Source organism: Molothrus aeneus, chromosome 4 (genome assembly GCF_037042795.1).
Source record: "Molothrus aeneus isolate 106 chromosome 4, BPBGC_Maene_1.0, whole genome shotgun sequence".
Lineage (NCBI taxonomy): Eukaryota > Metazoa > Chordata > Aves > Passeriformes > Icteridae > Molothrus > Molothrus aeneus.
The window spans coordinates 41,658,123-41,685,840 of NC_089649.1; the positions used below are offsets into that span (position 1 = coordinate 41,658,123).

The window sequence follows — 27,718 nt, forward strand, 5'->3', positions numbered from 1 at the left end:
TACAGCTTATGCAGGGCAGAGGAAGGCAGCTCAGGAAGTGCTATACAAGTGTAAAGGAAGGTGTATCAGTTTACTGAGCCTAACCACAATGTAGAAGTAAAAATAACCCTTAGATTGACTTCCATAACAAAAGCCTGATTTTTCAAGCTTTAAGACATATTTTTATGTGCATGGTAGATCTAGAAGACACTACAAGACAAATCTGGAACGGTGGTCTTTCATAATTGTACTGAACTTTCAAAACTAGTCTCAAGTGGCAACATTCAGTTCAGGAAGATGCTTCAAACAGCTCAGTCCACTTTCTAAAAAAAATGGAATCTAGATCTGAAACTGAAACACTTGAGTTCAAAATTCATGGTGATCAAACAGTTTATAATGTGCTCCTTTAACAAATTGGTTAATTTCAAGAAAAATTAAAATTCTACAGGGGTCATAATGCTTGGACAGGACAGTGTCACCTTCTGAAAGGTAATTGGCTGTGGAAGATATTCTTAATGGAAGGATTTTCAAAAACATGAAGTGTTGAAGTCATGCTTAGTGCTTGTTATTGGTGGTGGAGTCAAAGGCACATGCAGGCAAGTAGAATCTATTAACTTTTTACTGCCTGGCCTGGTAAGCCAAATGGATGAGTTATTCCACTTTTAAAATTACTGCTGTAACACTTCAATATTTTAAATGTTTAAAATACATTTGCTTTTCAATCACTTCACTCTCAATGTTCCTCACTGCTTTTCTTAGACACTTTCTCTTGCAGCCTGGATATTATGTTCTTTTCACTGTGAATTTACTGTTACAAAAGTTTACTGATTAGTTACTATAGCTACAAAACAGAGCAATTAAGAGAATAATAAAAATAATAATTCAAAGAGATGGAGACATATTATATTCAGTATTATTCTATATATTACTTCCATTTTATGTTTTACTGGAAGCTTTTTTTGTTTTCTAGAAAAACCCATCCAAATCTCCAAAAACCCAAATGAAGAACTGACTCTGTGATCTCTTTCCTGGAGAGATATGGAAAACAGTAATAGGATGGTAAGTAACTTGCCAAAAATAAGCTAATTAGATTGCATCAGCTCTACTAAATACTTCCAAGGATTTAAAAAGTAAGAAATCAGACTATGGATGCTTTCTTGATTAAATCATGTCCTGATAATAATGGATATTTTCTTGATTACATTAGGTCCTAATAACGGACAACTAAGACATCCCCTATGGATTTAAAAGGTCTACTATCCTGGACATACATCTTTAATCTTACAGGTAATTTGTCTCAATTTACTTTCTCAATATAATAAAACTAGCTTTAAAATCACAATAATCTAGTAAGTAGTAGAGTTAATAAAAATAATAGGGTTTATGTATTGTGGTAGAATTCATAGTCTTCTTTTAGTCAATTCTCTTTTGTCAGAACAAGCAGTTGAAACTGGAAAATTCTTGTTACAAATCCAGCTTTCCAGCTTAAAATTACACCTGTAAGAATAAAGAAGTCAGCCTTTCAGGAAAGGCTCAAAGCTGCTGACCAAGCCGCAGCAGGCAGCTGCTACCCACATGCAGTACAACACATCAGCAGCAGTTTTCTGCTAGCTAACGTGGCCTCCTCTTACCTTTAGCTCGTGATGGAGAAGAAGGAGATGAGCTAGTTAAAGGCTTCCTAAGGGTGGAACATGAGCCCTGTGTGTCTGTACGGCCCAGGTTAGGTCTATTGGCGTTCTGGTCACTGTGTGCCCTCTGGTGACTCACAGCGGGCTCTGACTTCCTTCGCTTTCTGTAGTCACTCGCAGTACTTGCAGAACTACAGAAAAAAGCAGGATCAGTCTGACTCTGAGATCAGAATTCAGGAATTTAAGAAGTAAGGTCATAATTATAATATTGGTTTATAGATGAAAAACACATAAAGGGAAGAAGCACTGGTCTCACATATCTTACAGCCTATTTCCCAGTGAAAAGATTAATTTGTTCTTAACCTGATTGTTTTAAAATTGTACACAATGTTACTAAGCCATTTTCTTTGAAATAAATGCATCAAGATATGTTAGACTATTTTTTGGAACTAGAGTTTAGGCGCAAAGATATGAAAAAGATACAGACTGAGAACTGTCAAGGTATCATGCTTAGGGAAACAGCACTGAATACACTGCAGGCAGTAAGGGTAAAGAATAAATCACTGCTGCTGAGAGAGAAGCTCAGGGATGTTAGTGGAAAGACCCAGAACACAGTGTGATTAATTTAAATGCAAACGCTAAGTCCTTGTAAAACTAAAATAAAATCTACACATCAGCATCAAAATCAACACTTCAAGCATCTAATTTGCCAGTAGCTCACAAGGTGAATGTTAAAATCTGACTCTTCACAAAATCTGCTGGTGTCAGGTCTCAAAGAAGACCCTCAGGCTGGATAATCTGTGTCTGCTGAAGTATAGATAGTGCTTCTTACCTGGAGGGCCTGTCCAGGCCTCTGTCTGTTGAATAGTGATGATATAAGGAAGCCTGTGAAAACAAAAACATGGATTGTTATGTTTGTATTTGAAGAGAGAGTGACAATTTTTTTATCATATTTGATGACTCCTTGTTACTCTGTGGCAAATCCTATAACAACAGCCCATGATAATTAACATCCTGAGCACTCCATCATAGACACAGCAACATTTCATGAGAATAAATTATGCAGCTTTTAAAAAGCATTGCTAGATTTCATTACCTATTCTACTTCAGGAATTTTTTTCCTTTAAAGCACTATTACATAATGATCCCTAATCATGCTTCTCTATATACTTTTCAAAACCAGTCACAGAACAGCTGAAACAAATCTTTACTGTAAAAACAGAAAAATCTGAAAATTATTCTTTTATGTATATATGAGGTCTGCAAAGCTTCTCTTCATCCCTCAGTTACTCACCAAAATCCTACAACCAATAATAGCCAGAAGCTTTTGTCAATCCCATGACATTTGTGGTGCACAACTGGCCTTATATACCTGGTAAGAACAGTTCTCATCACAGAAAATGAGTCATTGCTTATGGAGTTACAGATGCAGCTACTGGGATATGGAACTTCCATAATTACATTATTAATACAAAGTCAGCCTTAAATGACTACTGATTTTAAATCAACCATTTTAAGCCTTTAGTCAGAATTAAGTAATATTACAGTTCTGGTACCCAGGTATGAATCTAGAATGAACTGCTTGGTTCCTGGGGTATTTCTTCATGGGTATAAAGCAGTCAGGTTCAAGAATTGAACTTCTTTCAAGTTCCTGCCATGTCACTTCAGCTTTCCATAACCCAATGGACTAGAAATAGAACTATCATACAGGTTTCTAAGGTGCAGGAAATATTTTTTCCCTTTATAGAGAGCCTTCTTGGCTTTTTCCCTGCATGGAAAAATCTTCGTCCCAAAGGACTGCTGAAGTAATGGCACTCATGGGCTGTACAAGACCTTTCTTTTGTTGGATTTTTTTCCCCCAATGATTTGATTTGCAAGCTCATGAACAGAACTTCACCCAGATCTGTTAACTGACACTTAGGTAGAGAAGTCACCAGTAGTCTTAGAATATTTGGGAACAGATTTTTTAGGACTATGGGGTGGGGAGAGCCACACAAACATGCCACAATATGAAACAAATGTTATCTAAAACTTGAGCTATTTTCACATAGTTCATATTTTCAAGTTTTTCTTTACACCCTCTGAAGGCTTACAAGTACTTTGTGATGATTGTCCCATCACTCTCCAAATGCAATGATTTTAAGATATATATCAATACTATGAGGTCTATCTGCAATAAAACCATAGAAGCCAGACACAGTGTTGCTCACACCACCAGCCAGTATAACCACAGGAAGCAAAGGCCTCAGGTCTGTGTGCTTCCCTGCACTACCCATAAAACACACATTCAGCCTGTCCTGGAAAATACCCAAGTCTCATTTCAAAACTGGCCACAACCATCTTCCTTCTCTTGACCAGTCAGTGCCATGGTCTGGAAGCAGCCAGGAAGGACACTCAGGACCACGGGTGATCTCTCAGAAATGTTGCACAAGGTGGTGCAAACGCTGCAGACAAATTTTCATTGAGGATTCTTTCGTGCAGATGCCAACCACCTCCACTTGCTACCACTGACCACATCGGAGGGCACAGTGGCCAAATGGCCCTGAGGCAGTGCTTGCTTCCCACCACCTGTAGTGGCTCCATGCCTGTACAGACCATGATGTCACTCCCAAGGGTGGAGCAGATCCTGACTCTCTCCTGTGGAAGGCTATGGGATCACACAATGGAAATCCCACCAGAGGGAACTTCCTTTTCACAGCATTCCCCAGGCTATACACAGATGGCTAGAAGTGCCTATCATGCCAAAATTGCTTGCTGGGTTACTGGCTTTCACTTTACATCCTTTAAGGTTCTTTTACCATTTTACTTGAATGCAACTTGCCCTTTTATCCTTTATTCGATGCTGGCTTTAATGTTTTTTCTCTATGACAGATCCTGTACTTTGCCCATTCTACAACACTAATTTCTACTACAGGCATATATTATTTTATAGATTGTGTGGAGTTTATACCTTCTCTCCACAGGAAGAGCTTCATTGATGTGACATATAGAGGAAAGGTGAAAGTAAATGCTGTGTGTGGTTGTTTTTTACTACTTGTTTTACTGTTTGCAGCTGTCCTATCAGCTCTTGGGTGTTTATTGACCCACTTTTAGATGGCCCAACTGAACACATCTCTCCCATCCCCAAAAATAATTAGCCATTTTCCACAATATTCAACACTGCTCTATATGAATAAAGGCAACTTAAAAAAAATTAAATACTGGAGATGACAACTCCAAATATTTTTTGAATATTTTGATTTGGTTTTACTAAAAAAATGATATATTTATTTAGAATTTATCCAGTATTTTAGCTGTTTTCATGCATCAAGGCTTTAATGCTGATTAAAAATAGAGCTAGGGAAAGTAGGCAAAAGTAAAACGAAAATAACAAATAGGCTTGTTTGCACGATGGTTATAATACTTTATCGAGTTATTTTAAATAGTCTCCTCCTTTGGAGAAGTATTAAGTTGCTGTCATTTTTGAACATGATTTATCTTATTTAAATATTACTAAAATTTCAAAATTAAAGAGAGGACTTTGTAAATTAATCCAAGAGAAAACCAGTGATAATTAATAGCCATTTTACCCAGACCTACTGAACATGGGAATATTTCAAAGTCATGTTAGGGCTTTTAAATTGTCTTCCTTGATGTATTGAAAACCAACAGGAATTAGAAAAGGCCTAGAAGCTTTTTCTTTCAGAGAACTGGGCCCAAATTTCAAAACTATGAGCTTTTTCTAGATCTATAGAGAGCTTAAAATCAAACGAGAGTAAATTGCAAACAATTAACAATTTAAGACCACAATTTAAGTTTAACTTTTGGAGAAACTACAGAAGATGAGAGTGAATCACAAATATGGATGAAATAAAGCCACCATATGAAGCAAAGTTGCCAGTAGAGAGGATTTGCTGACTTTTGCCCTAACGCTGTAAAAAAGGGGAGGGAGTGGAGGAGGAATGAAAGCCTGAATCTCTCCCACTCAGAGTAGGGCAATGTCAACCCACTACCTGATCTTGATTAATTTTATTTGCAGTACTGACAGCAACTGTCAACCCTGAGTTATAAATTACAAAAGTACTATTAATTGCTGTTTTACCTGATGAGCAACCTTAGTCATAAATACTTAATTGGAGCAATGACAGCTTAGCCACAAAGGCTTTCACTTGACAGATAGAATTTGCAGTCAGATATTTTAATAAAAAAATAAACTGTGCTGATGGATTAATTGTGCAAGGCACATGCCCAACTCTGAAAAGTGGGAATTTGTCAGTTAGAGACGTATGGAGTGTTGTGTAATTCTGGGTGTTAATCTCTGAGAAGTTTTGGGTATACGGACTCACAGTTCCTAGGATAATAAGATCAACATCCAAATGCACTAGTGATCTGGAAAGATATGAAGACAAAGATACAATGATTGTGAATTAGAAATGTTTCATAGCTATCAGAAGGAAACCACTAAATTTTAACAAATCGAGATATAAATGGTGAGCATTCCAACCCTTCTTCCCAAGAGAATCATCTGAAAAAGAACCATTCATTTACCTCATTGGAAACACCAGAAGAATTGTCTTGAACATAGTCCAAAAGCTTTTTAGGTGGCTGCATCATAAAAGCAGAAGTGTAGAGATGAAATGAAGGAGGATCAATGGCAGCAAGGAATGAAACATGTGGAAAAGGTGACACAGTTAGAAATTAAGTGTTGACAGCGTCAGATACAAAGAGAGACACACACGGGTAGAATGGAAGGATAACTGTGTTATTTTTAAAATATCTTAATAAAATGTTAGTAACTTTAGGTGGTAAAATTTACAACTGGAATGGTTGAATAAATACCAGCAAGTTTTAACACTGAAAGAGAAAGGTCTAAAGCATCACAGTTATGCTCTGTTGGAGGAATTTCAATAGATTTTATCTTAAAAGCTATTGTTATCTGTAAAATATTGTTTAGATATGTTTAATCAGAAGAATTTATCTGTACTGTTTCTGCCCACCTAGAGGGAGAAATGATAATACCACTTGAATGGCAGGATAATGGAGATAAAAAGTAATCCATGACAATGTGATAACAATATAGACCACTGCACAAGAAATTAAACCCAGATATATTAACCTTTATTATTTTTTAAAATTTTCATGGGATATTCAATGGGTAATTTTTAAAATGCTATGATTAAAACATTAAGGTTTTAAAAGAGTGTATATCATTTGCTTTCTCTTCTGCTCTCCCTGAAGCAAGAGGGAGTTTTGATTTTGGCTTATGGCTAGCTACAGAAAGGGACTAAGGTGCCTGGTTCCAGGGTGTCCTCCAAGGCCCTGTGTCTGTGCTCAGGCTCCTCATGTAGCTGGCATGTCACTAATTAAAATTCTGATAGGCCTCCAGAGAACTGTTGGATGACAGGGAATGAAAAGAATGGGGATATTTTAAATCCTGATACTCTCAAGCTCATGTCTTTAGATTTCCTGTCTGTGGCCTGTGGCTTCTGCTTTTTAAACTCAAAAAATCTCGGGGAGGATCTTGGGGAGCTATGAGAATGCTTAAAAAGACTGAGGGAGTGCTTAGGTTTACTTCCCTCCTTTTTCTAAGGGGATTTTAACTTCTTTTAATTTTCTGCCTGTCTGGATATTGCAGACTTAGACATTCTTTTGGGATGAGGATATTTGCTATCTTTTTTCCTAAAGATGTTAGAGTGTACAGGAAAGAATTGGAGCTCTGTGGAGCCAGAGAGGGAGTGTGCAAAAGCAAGAGCGGGTGCATCTCCAACCTAGTTGTTAAGGCGTTGTGCAGGGAGGAAGTGAAATCTAGTTCTCAGTCTTGCCTCAAGGACAGTGTTACTGTTTTACCATTGTAAAAAACATACAAATAGCCTTAAGTGCTTAGATACAACTAAGCCTATGGTATTTGCAGAAGAACTGCAAGTGCTAAGGAAATTGAAGGTGAAAATTTTAGATATTTCTGATTTTTAGGTGTTTTGGCCAGATGGAACCATTCAGGTTTATAATTTTAGACGTAAGTGCTGGCAGCAGGTCTAAACCAGCACCTGTTTGCCAAAGCCCTTGTTTTGGGTAATGGCACTCTGTGAAAATTGGAGCAGAACTGAAGTCTGTCAATTCAAACAGGTGTCCAGCTTGAAAACAGAGCAAACCCATATCTCTGTGTTCAGGTAAAAAATACATATTCTGCATATATGCATATAAGATATGAAGAAAAGGAAAAAATTGTCAGTAGTTCCTGCTGTAAGAAATTTGTTTCTGGCTTCATACATTTAAATTTAGATCTGGTCCTTTAAGTAAAAGTTATGATCTGTAACTTAGCTTCTCTAATGCAAACTGTCATATTTTTCTGTCCTAGAAGATTGTTCAAAAATAATCCAGCCAAATGCAAAAATTTGAGAGAAACCAGCAAACATCCCTGTTTATAATGGAATTTGTCTTGTTATTAAATACTTACACACTACTATTTATCTAATACATACTCCTTATTAAAGCTATTACTATAACTACTCTAGCAATTTAAGAGTCTATTTGAAAAAAAATACTTATATTTATGGGACTTTACTGCCTTTCCTCAAAAAAACCCCTTTATATTAATTTTACTGGCTTATACTTGGTGAATTTGGTAATTTAAATTCCTCATTCTAAAAAGATTTTTTTCCTAAAGTGGAAATATCAATATTCTGTCCTCACTTACCGGACGTCCAAACTCCAGCTCTGAAAAGAATTTATACCAGGGTTCGTTTTCTAAATCTATGTCATCTGGGGTTATGCGATCAGTCTGGAGCAGTTGTGAAGGAAAAGGGAAGGAAAAGGCACACACTGAGCAAAGTGCTAGAAATGCTGTATCACTTTAACAACAAACACACAGACATAGAACAAATATGGGGAAATAAATGGAGTAAAATCAAAGAATGAAGATGGTATTTAAGATAGAGGATATTCGTGTTCAAGAGCTGTCATTCACTGGTAGCTTTAATACTTTTCTTTTTGTTGATGTTCTTCCAAGGACTGGAAGATGTTAAACATTTTAAAATTACACTCTTAAAGCTAAGAGGGCTCTTCGACCTTTTCTTTAACATCATTGCATTAGTTAATTACATTTAATGCTGCTAAAGATTCCTTGTTAGGAAGATGGTTTAAATTATTGTCTTCTCCAGCATAGGCAGGAAATTGCCCATCAGATCAGCAATAAAGACACAACTTTATCTGTATTGCTTTTGGTCATTCTTTGTCTTCTCACAAAGCATGTTAATTCTGAATCTTGATGTCTTGAAGCAAGCACTGAGCAGAGATAAGGAATATGCATCATGCAAGCATCACTATGTTAAAAAGCCACTTCAGCCTATGAAAAGGAACTGATATATTTTAAATCCTATGGTCAAAAGATAGGGAACAAAAAATTATGCATTCCATTAATATTTGTTTCAGCAGTACTGTGAAATGCTTTATCTTGCATAGCCTTGTTGACATAATGAAGCCTTTTTTTCGACAGTGGAATACATTGTTTTCATCTGAAAATTCTCACAACCAAGGGATAAAGCAATTGAAGATAGTATTAAGGAAATTCTTCAGTGAACAGAAGAATAATTGACAGATTTATTCAAGCAACATGAAAACATGACGGTGCAAAACAGTACAGCTCTCAATGGGATATCTAATCAACTGTAAACTTGGCTGCATAATTACTTTCTAAATAGCTTCAGTTTCTTTGTAGCATCTGATGTAGGCTTTCATGCAGCACAGAATTACAGTGAACTGTTGGCTTAAATATCTCTGAAACAGAGAAATCCTCTTGTTATAGACATTTCTGAATTTAAAATTTGCTTCTCCATAACTGTAATTATCAGAACCTAGACACTAATTATGGTGTGCCCTAGAAAGCAATCATCAAAGAAGACAGGGTCTTGCAATAAAGAATGACACTGGTGATCAAGTATGTGACACTTTTTCCTCCAGTTGAACTGTCACCAGTAGACTGGAGCAATCACACACAGCTATTTCTGTTTTCTGCAAAATATAACACTGTGCTTTTGACCATTTCAGGTAATTAAACATCTTACAGCACTTTTCTTGCTGCTTTTGGTGTTACTGGGACAGTCTGCCAACACTGCTCTATTGAAAAGTCAACAATCCTTCAGAACTACCTTGGTGCTCACGTATCTGTGAGCTGTTCATGCAATATCTGGACCCCAGCTGTTGTTTTATACACTTATCTTCACAATGCCCTTTCAAGTAAGAGAAGTAGTATTTCTGTGAATGCAGAGGGAAGTAAATGTCACTGATGAAAAACTTGCTGTGTTCCACAGAAGGGTTAGGAAGTGAAGATCCTCTGGAGTTTTGCCCTTACATTTCTACCAGCCACAGCTGTACCTCAGCAGTACAGCTTGAACTCAACTATAGAAACCCAAGTCTTTCGTAGAGAAACACTACTGAAATTAGTTTCATGAAATGACTACTAAAATGTGTGAATTTAATAGAGACTAGGGCTAATTTAAGAAAAAAACACAGGATTCTCTTCTACAGAGATAAGAAGGCATGAGGGCAAAAAATGACAAGATGCAAAACACAAAAGATAACTTTGCTGTATATCAACTTGATATACAGGAATTATAGGAAGTGCTTGCCATATTTAGAAGGTTTTTTTGCTTATCTTAAAAAAAATTCCACAATTTGCATCTGAATAGTCTGAGAAGACATTACTAAACAATTATTTTCCATTCTTTCTCCGAACTAAGTTACTGTATGTTGAAATATTGCATGTTTTTATCTTTATATTCTATTAAAAAAAATAATTTTCCCAGAAATGTTGATATCAACAACATTGCTGTGTATTTACAGAAAACAAACAAACAAATAAATAATTTAAAATGTATATAGGGTTGGAATTGTGGAATTTTTTGCTCTAGAAGTCCTGGCCTACTGACATTGCTCTGAGCCTCAAGGTGCTCTGAAGAGCCCCACACCTACCCAGTGATGGAACCATGTCCCTCCTTGCAGGGAGGCAGAACACACTGACAGATCAACTGGGCTCCCCTAAACCAGTCAAGGAGATAAAAATGAGAATGGGAGTTGCCTCCCTTTTCAACTTCAGATACTCTTGCAATTCGCTGTAAGCTTAAAAACCCTTGTGTTTCTGCTGGTAAAGAAGAAGCTAGAAATCATGTATTTTATCTAGTTTCTAAGTTTTAATTTTTTCTTGGGTAGCAAATAAAATGAGGCTGTTAAAAAGTATGTAAAGCTAGCTCCATGCAGCCAAGTCCACTTTAATTTACAGCTTCAACCGCAGAGGGCAGCAAACAAAAAGAAACTGAGCACTAAAGTCTGCAAATTCCTTGCTGCTGGCAGTTCTGGAGACAACTGCAATCCCTGTTCTACCAAGATCAATACACAGGCAATTGATTTTGTTGGGCTTTTGGATTCAGTTGTGCTGACAGAGCTTTTTCTATTATCTCCCTTTCTAAGAGACTTAAAATGAATGAATAATTTTGACTTAGAAGCTGCACTTGGCTTAGTCTCACAAAGTATCTCCCAAACTACTGGAATAGAAAGTAAAAGCAATAAGAGAAAATCCCTTTTTACGACTTGCCAGTCAAATAATGTTCCTACAATCTATCCTTCATCTAGAAATTTAGTAATATTTTGATTATTAATTGAAAATATACTACTGAAGACCACTAAGTAACTTCATTCCTTTCGCCTTTTGCACCAGATAGTCAACACAACACTGCATCAGCATACTCAAGTATAGAACATGGACAATGAGCAAAATTACATCTCTAGTATTACATGTAGCTTTGCCTGTTCTTGGTTTGATACACAGATAGACATCCACAGGTAATAATCAAAACTGCATTTAAACTCATGAGTTAAATGGCTCTTACATGTAGATCAGTATTTTGCATTTGCAAGTTCAAACACCAAACTGAAGCCTGTCTGGAACAGAGGGCTGAGATACCTGTTGTAAATTTGGCTTTGGCACTTTATTATCTCTAAAGAATTTTCTTATACTTTTTAAAATTTATTTTTGGACTACTTTTAAATAGCTATGGTAACTCCAAGTCTACTACAGATGGACTTAGTATATTTCTTCATGAGAAGAAATATTTTATATTGCCATATTAAGAATATCAAGCAGAATATTCAGATAACCAGATTGAGATGTCAAAAGCAACCAAATATGCATGCTCTAAAGAAAATTTCCAATTTTTCACTACACTAAAAACCAAACCAAACGGAAAACAACAGATGTACATCATGGAACAAGCCCAGTCTATTTCTGGTATTTGAGAAAACAGTAATTTAGAAAAATTGATTCTAATAATGAATTCTTCTTGCATATAAAGTCAGTACAAAATTTTTTTTGTTGAACAGAGATTAAAAAAATGTAGAACTAAAATTTAACCTCACAGTTTTATTTGACTAGCACATGTATACTTTTATGCTTAGAGTAAAATAACTAATGAAAATAGAGGCATTGCATATACGAGTTTTATGAGGTCTTTTTTTACAGCAACACTGAGATTTTTCCTTACATACTCTACTGCAGAAATAGATATATGTACATATATGGAGGAATTGCTTCTCATATATACAGGGCAGACACTAGTGAAAAAAATTAATTTCATTTACACATGAGTAAGATTAATTTGTTACATTGCCATTTAATTATTAATGGAAAGTAAATATTCATTTTAGGAAACAAGTCCATTGTTTGGATGATATTGGAGAAAAAGAGGAATATTTAGCTGAATTGCAGACACTGGAGATAGAAACACACATCAAAACAACTTTTGTACCACCCTATCAGTGGCTTCTTGAAATATGAAAAAAAGAATCTGTATCACCATGTCTAGTAAGACTATTTAATGCCTTAATATCACAAACTTTTACTGCAATCTCAAAGTACTCATCCCAAACCTCTCCTTTATGCTGATGTTTTATACTCTTACAAATTCAAATTATGGAAGAAACCACACTAATTTCCTGTTTCATGGAAGAGGATACTACACAATACAGCAGTTTGAAACTACAGTCATACTTCTGCATCTATAACAATTAGTGATCCCTAACCAATCTATCCATTTCATGTTTCTTACTGTTTTAGTTTATTATTTCTCACATTGTTTTGATTACTGCAGATTTTCTTTTCATTAGTGAGGATCTGCTGCATAGTATTTCCCACTAAATGTTAGCTTCACACTGAATCTCAATTTCTTTTATTGCTGTGTTATCTCCCCATTAATCAGAACTAAATTCCAATCTGCTACCTACACCAATAAAGGGAATGCTAATCTCTCAAGTCTGATTTGTCAGACTTGACAGATTATGATACAAGGCAGCTGTAAATATTTTATATTTTTAACAGATTACTTTGCCATCAAAACTACAATCTTGTAAACATGGAAATTATTTAATTAAAAAAATTGGAGATTTAGAGTGTTAGAAAAACTCCCTTTGGTTTCTTTGATTTATACAAAACTAATAAAGTATGACTTTCTAGTCCAGACACTATAAATGTCTGTCTTTTGCAATATTAATTTACCACATTTATTTTATATTCCACATTTTTATTACTACTTTCCTTCCGTATCATACAAAAAAATTTCAGACATTAGAAATCAAATATTTTGAGATTATTAAGATGGAAGATTTAATTCATGCAGTACTGATACGTTTGAGAATTTGGAATTTTCATCTGAATTTAGAACCAATGCATTATTTTCAGAGGTCAGCTTTTCCTACACACAATGAAAAGCTTTTGACTCGCTTTGCTGATCATCCTTTAAGAAGTTAAGTTTTACTTTCTATATCCCATTCAGTGAATACAAGGAGAGCAAATATTTCAGTGAAAACAATTAATTTTCTGTTAGTAACATGGTTCAAAGGTACTATGTTAATTATATAAAGCTAAATAGCATCTTTATCGACAGTAGACATTCCAGATTGATGAAACTGTGATAGCTTCCTAATTTTTTCAACTATGTTACACTAGTGTCAGCAAAACTTTAATCTCATAATAATTTCCAATTTTTTACAGCTCTGAATCATACATAAACAAATCTCTCAATTCTGTACATGAATGTACTTTCCTCAGCTTTAAAAATTTCTTATACAATGAGATGGTTCCTTGTATGTACATCAGCTAAGCCTAAACTTTTAGTCTAAGCTTCAAGATGGCAAAGTATGACCTTACCCTTGATGGATATTGCTTAGTAAGTAACATGACTACAACATGACTAATGCTTTTCTGCATGAAAATATTTTAATGACCAAAGCTCAAAATTCCATGTCTTGGTTCAGATTAGCAAAAGTAAAATGCATAAGCAAGTGGGAAAAAAGATTCAGCAACAGTCAGCAAACCTCATTTTCTTGTTATTTCATTAGTTTGCTAGAATTGAAAAAATATAGCTCTGAAAATATTCATCAGCACTGCAATGGTTATATGAATTATTTTTGTTCACATTACATTAGCAAAAAATATAATTTATTAAAAAAGTGAGGCCATTATTGGAATACACTGAAATCAGTGTAATTTTCTTATGTTTAACTTGAATCTGCTATTACACTTTGGCATTGGGAAAACTGGAAAATTACCTCAGTGTTTATAATGCAGCCTTGGCACTCCAAAAGTGCTCAGGAAAAATGACACTGCCATTTAGATAAAATTATTTGTTAAGTTCATCTGCATTCAGATACTAATTATATTTATTCATTACCAGTTCCTACAGAAATGCCCATTTCCTCTTTGAAAAGCACATTGATTCTGCAAGAACTCAATTTCACAGAAAAAGAGCTTTGTGTTTTCTAGCTAACAAAAAAATAGATTCCTGCAAAGACCAGAAAAACAAAGGAAAAGGTGCTTGGTTCAGGTGTTTCACACAGTTGATATACTGCATATTCTGAAATTCAGTAATTTCCTTAATTTGCTTTAAATTGGCAAAATCAATTCTGTGAACAAGCATGTAATACAGAAGCAAATAACAATCCAGCACTCATTTCATAAACCTCTTCCTTAAAACTGGACTCCCTCAAACATTTCAACCTCAAAGTAAAAGACTAAGAAAAGAAAATATCACCATTGATACATAACAGCTTTTCTAAAATAAGAAAATGTTAAGATAGCACAAAGTTAAATAAGAAGAGCTGGGTGAATGTGCCTTTCAGCAAATGAAAACTTCTGTTAATTGTCATTTTGCAAGCATTAAGCATAGCTTTATTCCACAATTGCTATAATTATTCAGAAAGCAGGAATAAAGACTTCTAATTACATGTTAATATATACTCATTCATAATGTACATTCACTCAAATCACAGAGTATTTGAGGCTGGAAAGGATCCCCAGAGGTCATCTACTCCAACCTCCTTCTAAAAGTAGGAATAATCATATCAGTTTGCTCCGGGCTGTGCTCAGGCAAGGCCTGTCTGGGCAACCTTGGCCAGTATTTGACCAAAATCTCCTTAGCTATACAATTCAGCACATCCTGAAAATGCAAATATCTTCTTTTTATGCATTAATTAATCAGATATCATATGTGCTGTTAACACTACTGAAAATAAGTGCTGTAGATGCACACCAATTAGAAAAAGCAGTTTCCATCTGTTTTGTCTATCATCCATGAGGTTTGCATGGTGGTGATTCCTTGGAAACACCAGAAGATGTAAGTCAAGCAAATAAGCCAAACCAAATTTTTCCATACAACCATCAGATAAGAGCAAAGACAAATTGCTGCAAAACTGTATTTGAAAAAGGATCTTAAATATTCTTCCAAATAGCAACTATTAATAGTAAGTAATAAAAAGATAAGCTCTTACCAAATCTCTTACTGTACTACCCATTTCATTTGTGTGTCTTACCGGTCGTTCGTGCTCAAGGATCGATGACTTTCCCGGCTCATACTCAAAAATACTTCTTGGTTCAGAACGGAACTTGCGAGTATCTACCTTTCTGTCAGGAGGGTCCCAGTCGTTCCTAAACAACAAATACAGGTAACTGAGCTAATTTACTGTCACCACCTTGTGATTTGCAGCCCTGTACAACAGAAACCTGCAAAGCCAGATGATGTTCAGAACAGCTCATATTTCCAGATCTCAGCTGTGGCATTGCAATGTTTTACTGTAACATCTTAACCTGTTTACAGCAAGTATGCTCAGTACAGAAGGAAGAATACTAGAGATGTCCAATCTGTGATCACTCATATTTTTCTTTTAACTAGTAGAGCAGTTTAAAAACTACCCTGGCATACCACGTCAAAAAAACATGCAAACCATTGCAAATAACCATACATGTTTTGTGCACTATACTAATATAGGCAAGTGGTAGATATTTTGTCATCACATAATATGATAATAAGGCCATATTGAAAAAGTTATAAAATTTTCTGAGGCAAAAAATGAGGAATTATTTTAAAAGACCGCGTGATGATCATTATCCTGATCATTGTAGAATTACTTCTGAATACCCTTGTAAGCAGCATATTGCTTCTCTGTCTTGAGTAGATACACAAGAGGAAGAATTTTGCAGTTGAATTTGGAATAGAAATGTAGCCATTTTCTCTATAATTACAAATTTGCTTTCAATTTAATAATGCTATGCAAAGAATAAAAAGTAACCCATGCTATCATATTTTTTCAGTCATTTATGTCATATTACTAGGTACATATACATTTTGGGGGAATACTTGTCTAGTTACAGTGGGAGCTACCTTTGCATGGCAGTTCTTGTAGTACCTACCTCCATTCTACTTGGAAAATTGTAGCTCACACATATTTTTATTTAACTCTGGGTAAAATGACCCACTAGTAACTCAAAGGTTGGAGGAAAGGGGAGGGGAAATACTAACAGCTATTGTCTGTATTTGATAAGAAAGAGCACACACTGATTAAATTTTATCAGTTCTATTGGTCTTTCTGGCGTGACTTGGTTTGATGTGACCTGACATAATAATGCACATGTCATGTGCCTTAAAAAGATCTATGGGGTAGCTTTTGTTTATAATATGCTTGCAAGTGCATTTCAGGGACACAGACATCTCTATTTATAAAATGCCCTACATTTAAAGGGAAGTAGTTCTACATGGCTTTATTGTTTATTTTCACTGAGGAAAAAATTATTTTCAGAGCAGAAAAGGTTACATTTTTTGAGAATGAATAGGAAAATGGAAATATTCGGATGAAGTTGCATTACACTGTAAGCCACTGAAGAAAAAAGGATGCTACTGAAATTCTGATTCACACTCAGTTCAAATAATTTACAGTTTTCAGCCTTTTATCCTGCAAGGACTATATTTTGAGCTCAACTGCTAATGCAAAACATATCTTGCCTCTCAGGTATAAAACATGTGATATATGTGGACCTAAGCCTCTTAGGTGAGATTTTAAATACTCTGGCTTTATAGGCAATTAAAAAAAGAATCTCCCAATGGCAGGAAAAGATTGATGAGCTATAGCTTTCAGCAGTGGGCAAAGCATAGCTAACGTGTTTGGCATCTCTTGGCCTGGAGAACACAGATTTCCACTGAATGTTGCATCATGCAGAGATTAAAAGGGGAGGTTAAATAGCCAAATTCAGTGCTCAGCAGCTGTTTCCAAGCTTGACAAGGTGCACTGCAACAGGCCTCAGTTTCTGTGACTGAGGCATTTGGCCTAGCACAGGACAACAACTCACACAACTTCAGAGATCAAAGCTAAACAACTCCGCATTTTGGTATCCTGCTAAAAAAATCTGCACTTCTGTATGACCTGCTAACAAACCTCAAGCCTCATGGCCTCTGTGAGGCAGCCCAACTGTAACCTTTAGCATTTCCTCTTGACAACCTGCCCTGCCCTTGGAAGCCAAAATCAGTAACCATCAAGCCATCTCATCTTCCTCTCCAGTATGTGTATCTACTGATCTACACTTTGGATTGCCACTAGCGAGAAATTTTTCAAAAAGCCGTAGTTGTGTCTTAATTTTCAACACTTAGTATGGTTTTTCCTCATAATATTTTATTCAAATTGCTAATTAATTGAACCTGTTTAATATAATTACATTTCTACATATAAATATGTTTACAATATCCAAGCTGACAGAAATGGCCAAATTCTCCTTTGTTGCTTGAGTGTAACCAAGAGAGAGGAGCATGTAGGCACAGATGAAAGGAAAAATATTACCCTTTTAATATATAATATATACATAGGCACACATATAGATTTATAATAGCATATTATTATATTAACAGGTAGTATTAATTAACGTAAAGAAGATTTTTTCTCGAGCTAGAACCTACAGACATGCTGAAGTCAACAGAATTTGTGTGCAGGTCTCTTGCAAGTACTTACCCTTTTATCAAAAGGGTAAGTACTTCTTTCCTGAGTTATTTATTATTAACTTTTTCCAGACTGAACTCTAACCAGTGGGACTTGGTTTTGTGCAGAGAATTTGGGTAGAGAACTATGAGATATCCAAAATGCCTCTTTAATCTGTAAACACTGCCTTGGTCTACCAAAATAGAGATTGAAAAAAATGGGGGTATAAAGCACTTCTGAACTCTGGGGAAATGTGGGTTGACTTCTATGCTCTTGTACAGCTTTGCCCTCCCTTGACTTTTGAATTACATCATCTTTTTGATGCTTTCTCTTTGGTGCTGGATACAATAAATGGCTTTCCCTACTCAGAGACTAACTATTGAAGACAGCTCCTAGAGAACAGACTGTTCTGAAACTCAGCAAGCAGGACAATACCACTAATGAGAATAAAAATCCTTAATGATGCTCATGGGTGCATCATGAATAAGAAAAAATAATTCTTTAGCACACTGAAGAAATGACAGCACCATGCATGATGCCTGGACTCCTGGCAAAGATCACCCCTCATCACCTGACTGGCCCTTGAATAAAGCCCTTGAAGTCATATTATTCTAGAGCTGCTGTTTTATCCCTTGTTATATTCTGCAACTGGAGTACTGTACTTAGCAAAAAGACCTTTTGAAAATGCACAAACTTACTTTTCTGGTGTAGAGCGTTGCCTCATACGATGTGGTGGTACTGGTGGTGGCACGTGGGGTGGCAAGGGGGATGAGACCTTAAAGGCATCGGAGCTACTGTCAGAAGCACTTTTGGACAGTGGTCTGTACGTCTGTGTCTTTGCAGCTGGGTGTGCCTGAGCAGAGAAGGATGGACTGTAGCTACCTAATATAAAACAAAACCAGAAACAGTCATAACATGAGAGTAAGTCTTAAAAAAGCACAACATGGACTGCTACAAGAACCCACAGTAACTCCATAAAATGGCAAGATTACAAAAACATGTAAATGAGTTTTAAAAGTACATTGCTGTGTATTGTGCAGCTCATTAGAGATCTTCTTATATATTTTTACACAAAATTACAAAGACATAGGTAAAGTGCAGTGCAGTTAAAATAAATTAATTTGATGGAGAAGTTACTGGGTGTATACATCCATCACATCTGTTAATGACAGCCTGTAATTAATCTCCAGGCTCATCCTGTTGCTCAGGTGTTCCATGTTCAGAAGATAGAGAAGAGGCAGGAAACACACCTTTTTTGATTGTTTAATAACTCTTTGATTTGTTATGATGAGGCAATAGCATATCTTGAAGAGGATCACAAGAGTACAAAGAGATGCCAAACCACTGACCCACACCAAGTCATCTGAACAGCACAGAAAAAGGCACTATTGAAAGCATGTTTAATGCAAAAAAAACTGAAATGGAAAAATTTTGAATGGCTGTTTTGCAGAAGGCACTATAGCCTTTTTCCACACAGTCTATTCATGCTTTCATTTTTTCTTTCTTTGGAAATAATTTTACCATATGGGTATAATCTTCTTAAGACACAATGATTATATCTTAGATGAGTATGTCTTTTCTTGTGGCTAAATTATGTCAACATGAATGCCTATAACAAAAATGGAGAAGTTTGTAAAAAAATCAGTTTTATTAGGCACTCTCACTGCATATTTTTAAAGTGTATTCAGTACATTATTTTTGTCTTTCCATGTTAGTAATTAATATTTTCATTTTCACACAGTAGTTCCCTTTCCATTTCTATAAAGGAAAGGCTGTGTTACTAACAATCACTAGTGAAAATAAATGCAATGTAATCAAGAAACCACAGTGTTAAGTGTATCCCTCTACAGTAAGAGGTCCACAGCTGCAATTAATTTCTGTAGTAAGAATGAAACTAAAACTTGTTTCATTTGGGGAAAAAAGGCATGAACAACTGAGATCAATCAAGACACTAGAAAATGTGTCTACAAGCATTACAAAAGCGAGCGTGAAGAGTTAACTACACCATCACTTGCTGACATTAACAAAGCGTCGTTTTGAACACGGAGTAATTCCTACCAGTATTGTATGCATATGCAGTATTATACAAGTCTGTGTCGTCATCTACAAAAAGAAATACATATGTTACAGTAGTGCCATACATGCCAGTTCATCACAGAAACTGAGCTTTGTCTTTGCAAATACAAATCAAAGATTGGTAAGCAATCAAGCACTGTATTTCTTTTCTTTGTCTCATAGGTGCTTTTGGAAAACTCTGTCTTCCCATTATACTTTGGCTGTTTTTACCATCTTACTGTGTTGTATCTTCTGGTCATGTCACTCATATTGCATACTTACTAAGTTAGCACTAAACTGCAAATTACTTTTTGTCTGATCTTTTCCTCTTCCCAGGCTTGATTCCTTCCTTTTGTCAGTGTTCCTCTGCTACAGACTGTTAAGTTGTTGTTCCTATCACAAAAGGCAATCCTAAATATCTACTATGTGACTAGTGTTCAAGTTAGAGCCTGTAAGCCAACATTCTCCTGCCTACATTTCTTATTCTCCCACTAACATTCTGTGTGACCATACTGAATGTTAGCTCTACCTGAGATGAATAAAGTCTCCTTCCTTCTGGAGGTATAATGAGCATAATTACCATTTACACAGTTTCCTGACATCCTTGGGGCAAATCATAAAGGACATTAAAGCTAGCAATGTCACCAAAGCTCAGTTTCAGCAAAACCAAGTAAGATATTCTATGACAATAATTAAAATCAGGCACAAAATTTTTCCTTAAGCCAGCCTGTTTACTAGCCCACGCTGTTCTAATACTGGAGTTCTCCAAAAGAAAGGCAGATGGTAGGAGATCTACAGTAGAAAATTTCTCATCCCTCAAACTGGACATGAGGAGAAAAAGACAAGAACAGACTCACCAGGCTTATGAACCATATGGATTTGCTTGAACATTGTCTTGTACCAATCCTTTGGCCTGTCAACTGTCTGAAAAAAATACAGTTTTAACAATTAACAAAAAATAAAAATACCCATGTGTACAGATCGAATCAGACATTTAATGTTCTTGTGGAAAGAAATATTATATGTTATTCCCTATTTAATACAATAGTTGGCATTTATTTTGAATTAATTTATGCATTTTATCATGGAATTCCTGTAACAAATTCTGGAAGACATTGAAGACTGAGTCAGTCTTGGACTCTGATCCTGGGAAGGTAGAATGGTTCAGAACATCGGAATTATTGCGAGATCAACAGTTCATCACCTTAGTTCTCTATATCTGGCAATGACGAATGCTAGATTCTATACAGGAAAATAGAAACACCTCAGCAGTTATGATTACAAACATGTAAGAATGCTTTTTTTGACACCCTGGCAATTTCTGGCTTACATGACTTTCTAAATATAATTGTTAAATAATGCAGAAAAACTTTGTAATACTACTGAGAAAAGAAGTAAGACCACACTATATTACAGACGTAATGTTTGGATTGTTGATGAAGAGTATTCTTTTTACCAGTTTTAAAAGCCCTTTCCAGACAACTTTTTTTAACTTATTCAATATTCACTCATTAAATTATATTTATCCTTACTTTTGCAAACTAAGTAATCCTAATCCCAAGGTTCCCAAACTCTGTTCATATTGACTCCTGCTAGTGCTTCTTTTTATCTCTTACCCTTCTGAATTTTCTCTTACTGCAATTTTCTTTGAGAGGATGATAATATTCCAGGAAAGGATTAACACAAAGGCAAACAGTATTATCCTTCTTAGGTGCTAAAATTTTACTTGTTCCACAGTAACCATAAAAGCAGAAGTTTTAGTGCAAAGAATCATGGAATCATAGAATGGCCTGGGTTGAAAAGGACCTTAAAGATCATCAGGTTCTAACATTCCTTGCACCGACAGGGACAATGTTCACTAGGCCAGGTTGCTTGGAGCTCCATCCAGTGTGGCCTTGAACACCTCCAGGGATGGGGCATCCACAAAAATCACTATGTTCAAACCTCATGGTACACAGGGAGAATTCAAAGGACCTCTCTTGAAGTGCATTATTTTGCACCAGCAAATACCAAATTTGCAATAACTTTGCTTACTCCTCTTTACCACAAAAAGCAAAAATCTACGAATTCTTCCCTACAGAATACTGGACAGATGTGCATGTGTTCACCATCTTTACTAAATCCCACCTTTGCCATGATTACTTGTCATCTGTACATAACTAATATGTTTTGTTTACAATGGTGAGCTCTTACTATGAGGGACTAGGCATGTCTGCCTAGTCCTGTATTTTGAGGACTTATATTGAGTTCTCATAAAATTGCTACTATTATTAGATCAATGTTTAAAATAAGAGCAGACAGTCATTTCCCCAAAAAATTTGGGGATTTCCTGGGTAAGAAAAAAATAAAGCAGAATTATGCTTTTTACCTAGGCCTGCCTTGCAAGACAGAGGTAAAGGAGGTTCAGTTTTGTCTCAAGATAAAATAGGTCCCTTCCCCCACTTACCAATGTGCTGAGTTCTGCCAAGTGTAAGCTATTCAGAAGCAGATTTGGGTCATATTCATATTGTTTCCCAAAAGGTATTAAATATCTACACTAGTGGAGCTCTGATTAGAATAATTTAGCTGGACTTGAAACAAGTATGCTGTTTAGTGCTCGAGGATGATATATGCTCAAAAGTTTACAATTCCAGGTCTGAAGCAATTCACACTGATGGACATAACCTCCCTGCTTCTCCTCATTTCCCACAGCAACAGTCCCATGATACTGTGCCTGCCTTTCTGATTGTATTAAACCAAGAAGAGTCTTCCAACCAGTGGTAGGTGAACAAATCACAAATAATGCATAAATGCATAAACTGCTGCCATGTCCCTGCTGTTTGTCAAGCATTGTCTGGTCCTCCACAAAGTCAAAGGAGGCTCCCACACAGAGATCAGGTATGAAGAAGCTTCCATGAGTAGAGAAGGTTTCCCAACATCTTCTGGGTATTTGAATGTTTCTTTCTCTCATCATCTTCCCCGCAAACCCTCCTAGGGGTTTCAGCCTCAGCCAGTAACTTGGCTTTATGTTATAAACCAGACAGGATTAAGAAATAGAATACATTAATTTTGGAATTCATTTTCTCAATTTATATTCACTAATCCCACACACCAAAATTGTTTGAGGAATTAAGAGTATTCACAATGCACGAAGCCATTCAGATGCCATCCAGCTTTGCATATATTACAGCTGATGCAATTAAATGTTGGGACACGGCATCATCGTATGTGAAAAAACAATCAGCCAAACAGCACATAGAGGACATAAGAAGTAACTGCAATTGCTCCTTTGGAGAGTCCGTAATCCCTGCACTATTGTAATCATCCATCAGGAAGTATGCAATTAAAGGAGGCCTCTCTGACCCTGAGATTAGTTCAGCTGGTGGGAACAGGGTGCTAATAATGCTTGCATACCCATATGGGCTATTCACTTAGAGCTAGACTTGATGATCCTTGTGGATCTTCCAACTCAGAATATTCTGAGACTTTCAGTGGACCTCTGGTTTTTTGTGTTTTTTTTTTCCCGAGCTGAAATATTACACCACTAAGTATGGAAAAGAAACCTAGCAGGACTTGATTTTTTTCCGTCTTACTAAGTAGAGGCCTTTCAGTCTACCAATTTATTTTTGATAATTAGATATAAATATTCATTTTGGATGGACTAAAACAGTGCAGCGTTACTGCATACCATGAATCTGGCTTTTCCTTTCCCAGGTCCCCATCAGTGGTAAATTGTGCTATATTTGACTGAATGCTTTTCTGATTGTACAGCATTTTATCCTCTCTTTTTCAGAGACTTCATTTTTAGTGTCTTGGAATTTTACCATCTTTGGGGCAGGGCTTGGCACAAAGGCAGAACCTAACAACAATCTGAATTTTCAGACTTGCATTTCCCAGAGCTACAAAGAGCTAAAGTGGCACAGAAGGAACATGTTAACATGGGATAGGGGTTCTGAGTGAATAAAAAGCTTTATAAGAGTCCTTCCCTTCTCAGAAGCCTGATACAAAATGGGTTAGCAGGAATAGAAAGAACATCTTTCTGTTTTCCTTGGCTAAACAGCTGTCTCGAACCATGATCTAAGAGTAAAGACGGACTCCGAGGAGACGATCACATCTTGCAAAATCTCTTAACTCCTAAGAAGCACTCAAAATCTGGAACACAGATACTCCTGAGTTCTTAATAACATGCTAAACTTCGAGCAGCACAGCATTTTGGAACACAGTGAGTGTTACCTATCACCCCTGAATCTTCATTTACTGCTTTTTCAATAGACTGTTGCCATTTTTGCAAAGAGGGAAGAGTGAAACTTCTAACCTTTATGTGCAATGATAAATTGAATTAATTTGAAAACTTCTCTCTTCAGATGGACTGAGGGTGAACCTTCTGGGAGAAGATTCCTATTTGGATTGCTCACTCACCTTGGAGAAAGGGCAGGTGATATACTCTACCTTCTACTATTAATGGAAAATGCAGTTTTAGCAGTTTTGCAAGGTGCAGCATATTTGAGTCTTGCTGACAACTATACCAACTTTGTTCTTGCTCAGCTGGGATACACAGGGCTCAAATATACTTGTGCACACTTATAAAGTAATCTCAAATAAGTATCTTGAAAACAAATTTACTACCAGCCATGCCTTAAGGAAGCAGAATAAGGATGCAAAATGGCACATCAGATACACTCATACATACACATGCTAGCACAAAGCTTTAACCTCTATCTGATTGTGAGAATTATTTCTATAATAGCAAGATTACAGGCTATAAGGTTTCTTGAAATTGAAACACACCAAAAATCAAAGCAAAATCAGCAGGAAAATGTCCTAATTCAAACTGAATTATATTTTTAGGAGAAAATCTGAAAGACTCAGATCATAGAACCTGAAAGTTAAATATAGTTTGGCAAATCGCCAGCTTCATTAGGCACACTTAAGGGGGATTTCTGTTATAATCTTATATAACTGATATGCTCCCTATTAGAACAATCTGCTACTAAAAAAGCACAAAACCAATTACCATATCCAATATAAAGCAAAGGGACTACTTACTTAAAAAGAGGACAGAAAGCTAGAGCACTGCTGGAAAGAAATGTCTTCATTTTTAAAAGATTCTGATCATATAACTTTTTAATGTCATAAATAAAGCAAGAAATGCCAGAGTTTCTCCCCCATTCCTTTGTCCCCATCTTACCACTTATCCAGATTTTTTCCTATTGATTTTCTCCATTAATTCCTGGTTTCCCCTCTAATTTTTCAGTCCCTTGAAGCAATTCTTGGCAATACAACATAGCCCCCCATATGTCAATATTGGCAGACAGGATACATCCAACAGCTGCTACATCCCTGCACCTCACTAAGACTTCACCTGCAAGGGCTCTGCCGCTTTCATCCTGGCTCCCACTCTTCTCCCTTTGTCCGTCCAGCACAGCAGTTCTTCTCTGGCTGGGGAGGCCAGCAAGTGCTGCCTTTACAGACCTAGTGCAGCTGCCTCTGCGCTCTCTGGAGCGGCCAGAAGAGGCTGCCCTGACAGCAGAGTGGAAAGAATGCTTCAGCATAGTGAAAACAAAACTCTTCAGTCTGACATCCTGGGACCACTCAAGCAGTGACCAGTGGCAGATGATTAGAACGGGGCTGCACAATGAAAGGGCTCCCCAGCTATTCGCTTATGTGTCACTCAAGGGCACAAGGATTATTTACTGCACTGTCACAAAAATGCTGCTCCCTTAGATTGCCAGCAGAACAAAACTGCACATTTCTACACTACCCTGATGACATGAGAACACTGCCCCAAAAAATGCAGAGGTGTGAGATTTTTGCATATACACACAGATGTACATAGGATTATTTGCACACACACACACATATATACATATATATATATAGTATGCATACGCTTTATTTCAGAAATAAACCAAATGCAATTACCGTGCATCTCCAAAAGGCAAGAACTACAAGAGACACAAGAAAGACACAAAATTTTGGCTACTTCTAATTAAAACTAGAAACATGAGGTTGCCCAATTATGCTCCCATCAGCATTCTCCTTTTCGTCAACACACAATATTATATTCACAAGGCTGCTGATTACACACGCTCTATTCCAAATTATATAAGAGTAGAAGAATGTGAAAAACCCATTACCAACAATCAGTTCATTGTATGAGTTCATACACAGATTTCCCAGAATTTCCTACCGTTCTAATTGCTGTAGGGATTCCAGATTCATCTACCGGGCCAATCCCTGCATAATGTGGAGCTTTAATTACTGTAATTTTTTTTTCTTCTTCTGAGGATCTACAGATTGGTATTGTACTGGTGGTGGTGGTGGTGCCAACATTCTGAACATGCTGTGAGTATGTCTCTGTGGACTCTGTAAAGATAACATGACAGAAAATTGTGTAATGACTCAATAATCATACTTGGCAGTTAAAACATACTTCCCCATTTCAGTACACTGTACAAAGGCTGACAATCTTAATCACATACATATACATTTTTTTAAAGAAATATCATCTTAACTCGGGATTTGCACTACTTAATGCACTACTTAATGCAGAATTATAAACTTATTTAAGGACCAGACAAAGGTCTTGCTCAATAAAAAGAGAAAAAAACCCCACAAACATAGCAAGATCTGTTGAGAAAGGTGCAGCAGCCGCAGCCCTTCTCCTATAAATCAAACTTTTGCACCTTTTCTACCCGTTCCTTGGAAACCAGTGACATAATTTCAAAACTTCCACCCACCAAGCCTAGCAAACTATAGAAAATTGCTGCTCCCTAAGCACAGAAGACAGCCTTGCACAAAAACTTATGTCATACATGCTAAGAAACATGAAGTTTTGATGCATGAATATTTTAAAGCAAAAAATCCTGACATATAGTGTTCTCTTAACATGTGTTGATATGTTTATGGGACTACATGTATAATCCATAAAAATGGTTTTTGTAACCCAGCACCTGTAGAGCAATCTGATGATCCACCTACAGTAATTCAGGTGAAGTGTTCAAGCTGATACTGTTTTATGTGACCTACAATATTTCTACCCTTCCCCCTTAAATCTTCCTTTATAACTAATGAAATTAATACATCACTATTACCATTTCCTTCTAAAATGCAGACCAAAACTTAACAAGAAACACCTCAGTGCTGGGATGTGACATGAAAATTTGTACTTCTGCAGACAATACACTCTTTCCTGTGTACAGGAAAAAGAGCCCTCCAAGCCTTCAAGCAGGTTTCAGTAAATTAGTGGGCTGCTATTACAAAGCCTCTATTTTGCAAATTCAGGTAAAGTGAGATGTTTCCGCTGCAGAATAAATGAATGCAGGAAGTAAAAATATATGTTCTAACACTAATGGTGACAATAAAAATTGACTTTCATGTGGCATTAATATCCACTGATTATTCTGAAGAAAAATATGAGTTGTAATATGAGCCTCAGTGACTCCTCAGTAAAAGGAGCTCCAGTGACTGAAAGCTCTAATTTTAATTTGAATATTTCTGCTCACTCCCATTGCAGTGCTGGATTTGGCATGGCTGTTTCAGCTGTTTACTCAAGTCTGAAATCCTGTAAATAATTCAGTGCTACACATATATGGTGAGGGGCAACTCTGTGTGGCAAATGTCTGAATATTTGGAACTTTTTCCCAAAATGCATGATGTTAAATTTAGAAAACATTTTGGATTTGATCCTTCATTCTTCATAGGCCTCAAACTGAGGCCATCAGGGGGATTTCTACTTGAGCAAAGAGAATTAAATCATGCTTTTACTTTGGAACACTGAACTTCAGCATCTTACAAGAGTGAAAGTCTTGGGA

At 36.3% G+C, this 27,718-nt stretch overlaps 1 protein-coding gene across 18 annotated transcripts in view; it reads right to left on the reverse strand.

The window, feature by feature from the left end:
• Positions 1-27,718, reverse strand: part of SORBS2 (sorbin and SH3 domain containing 2) — a 144,163-nt gene that overhangs the window by 26,796 nt on the left and 89,649 nt on the right. For 10 of the 18 annotated variants that reach the window (XM_066548356.1, XM_066548347.1, XM_066548344.1 and 7 more), the window contains 7 exons: positions 26,095-26,270; positions 20,783-20,849; positions 19,929-19,973; positions 18,569-18,752; positions 15,441-15,555; positions 2,440-2,492; positions 1,611-1,798 (listed from right to left, as the gene is read on the reverse strand). In XM_066548356.1, the coding sequence (XP_066404453.1) occupies positions 1,611-1,798; positions 2,440-2,492; positions 15,441-15,555; positions 18,569-18,752; positions 19,929-19,973; positions 20,783-20,849; positions 26,095-26,270 (828 nt within the window). Of the gene's footprint in view, positions 1-1,610; positions 1,799-2,439; positions 2,493-6,134; positions 6,192-8,280; positions 8,365-15,440; positions 15,556-18,568; positions 18,753-19,928; positions 19,974-20,782; positions 20,850-25,266; positions 25,383-26,094; positions 26,271-27,718 lie in introns of those variants that run through there. The other 8 variants (XM_066548352.1, XM_066548346.1, XM_066548341.1 and 5 more) reach the window with 4 other exon arrangements.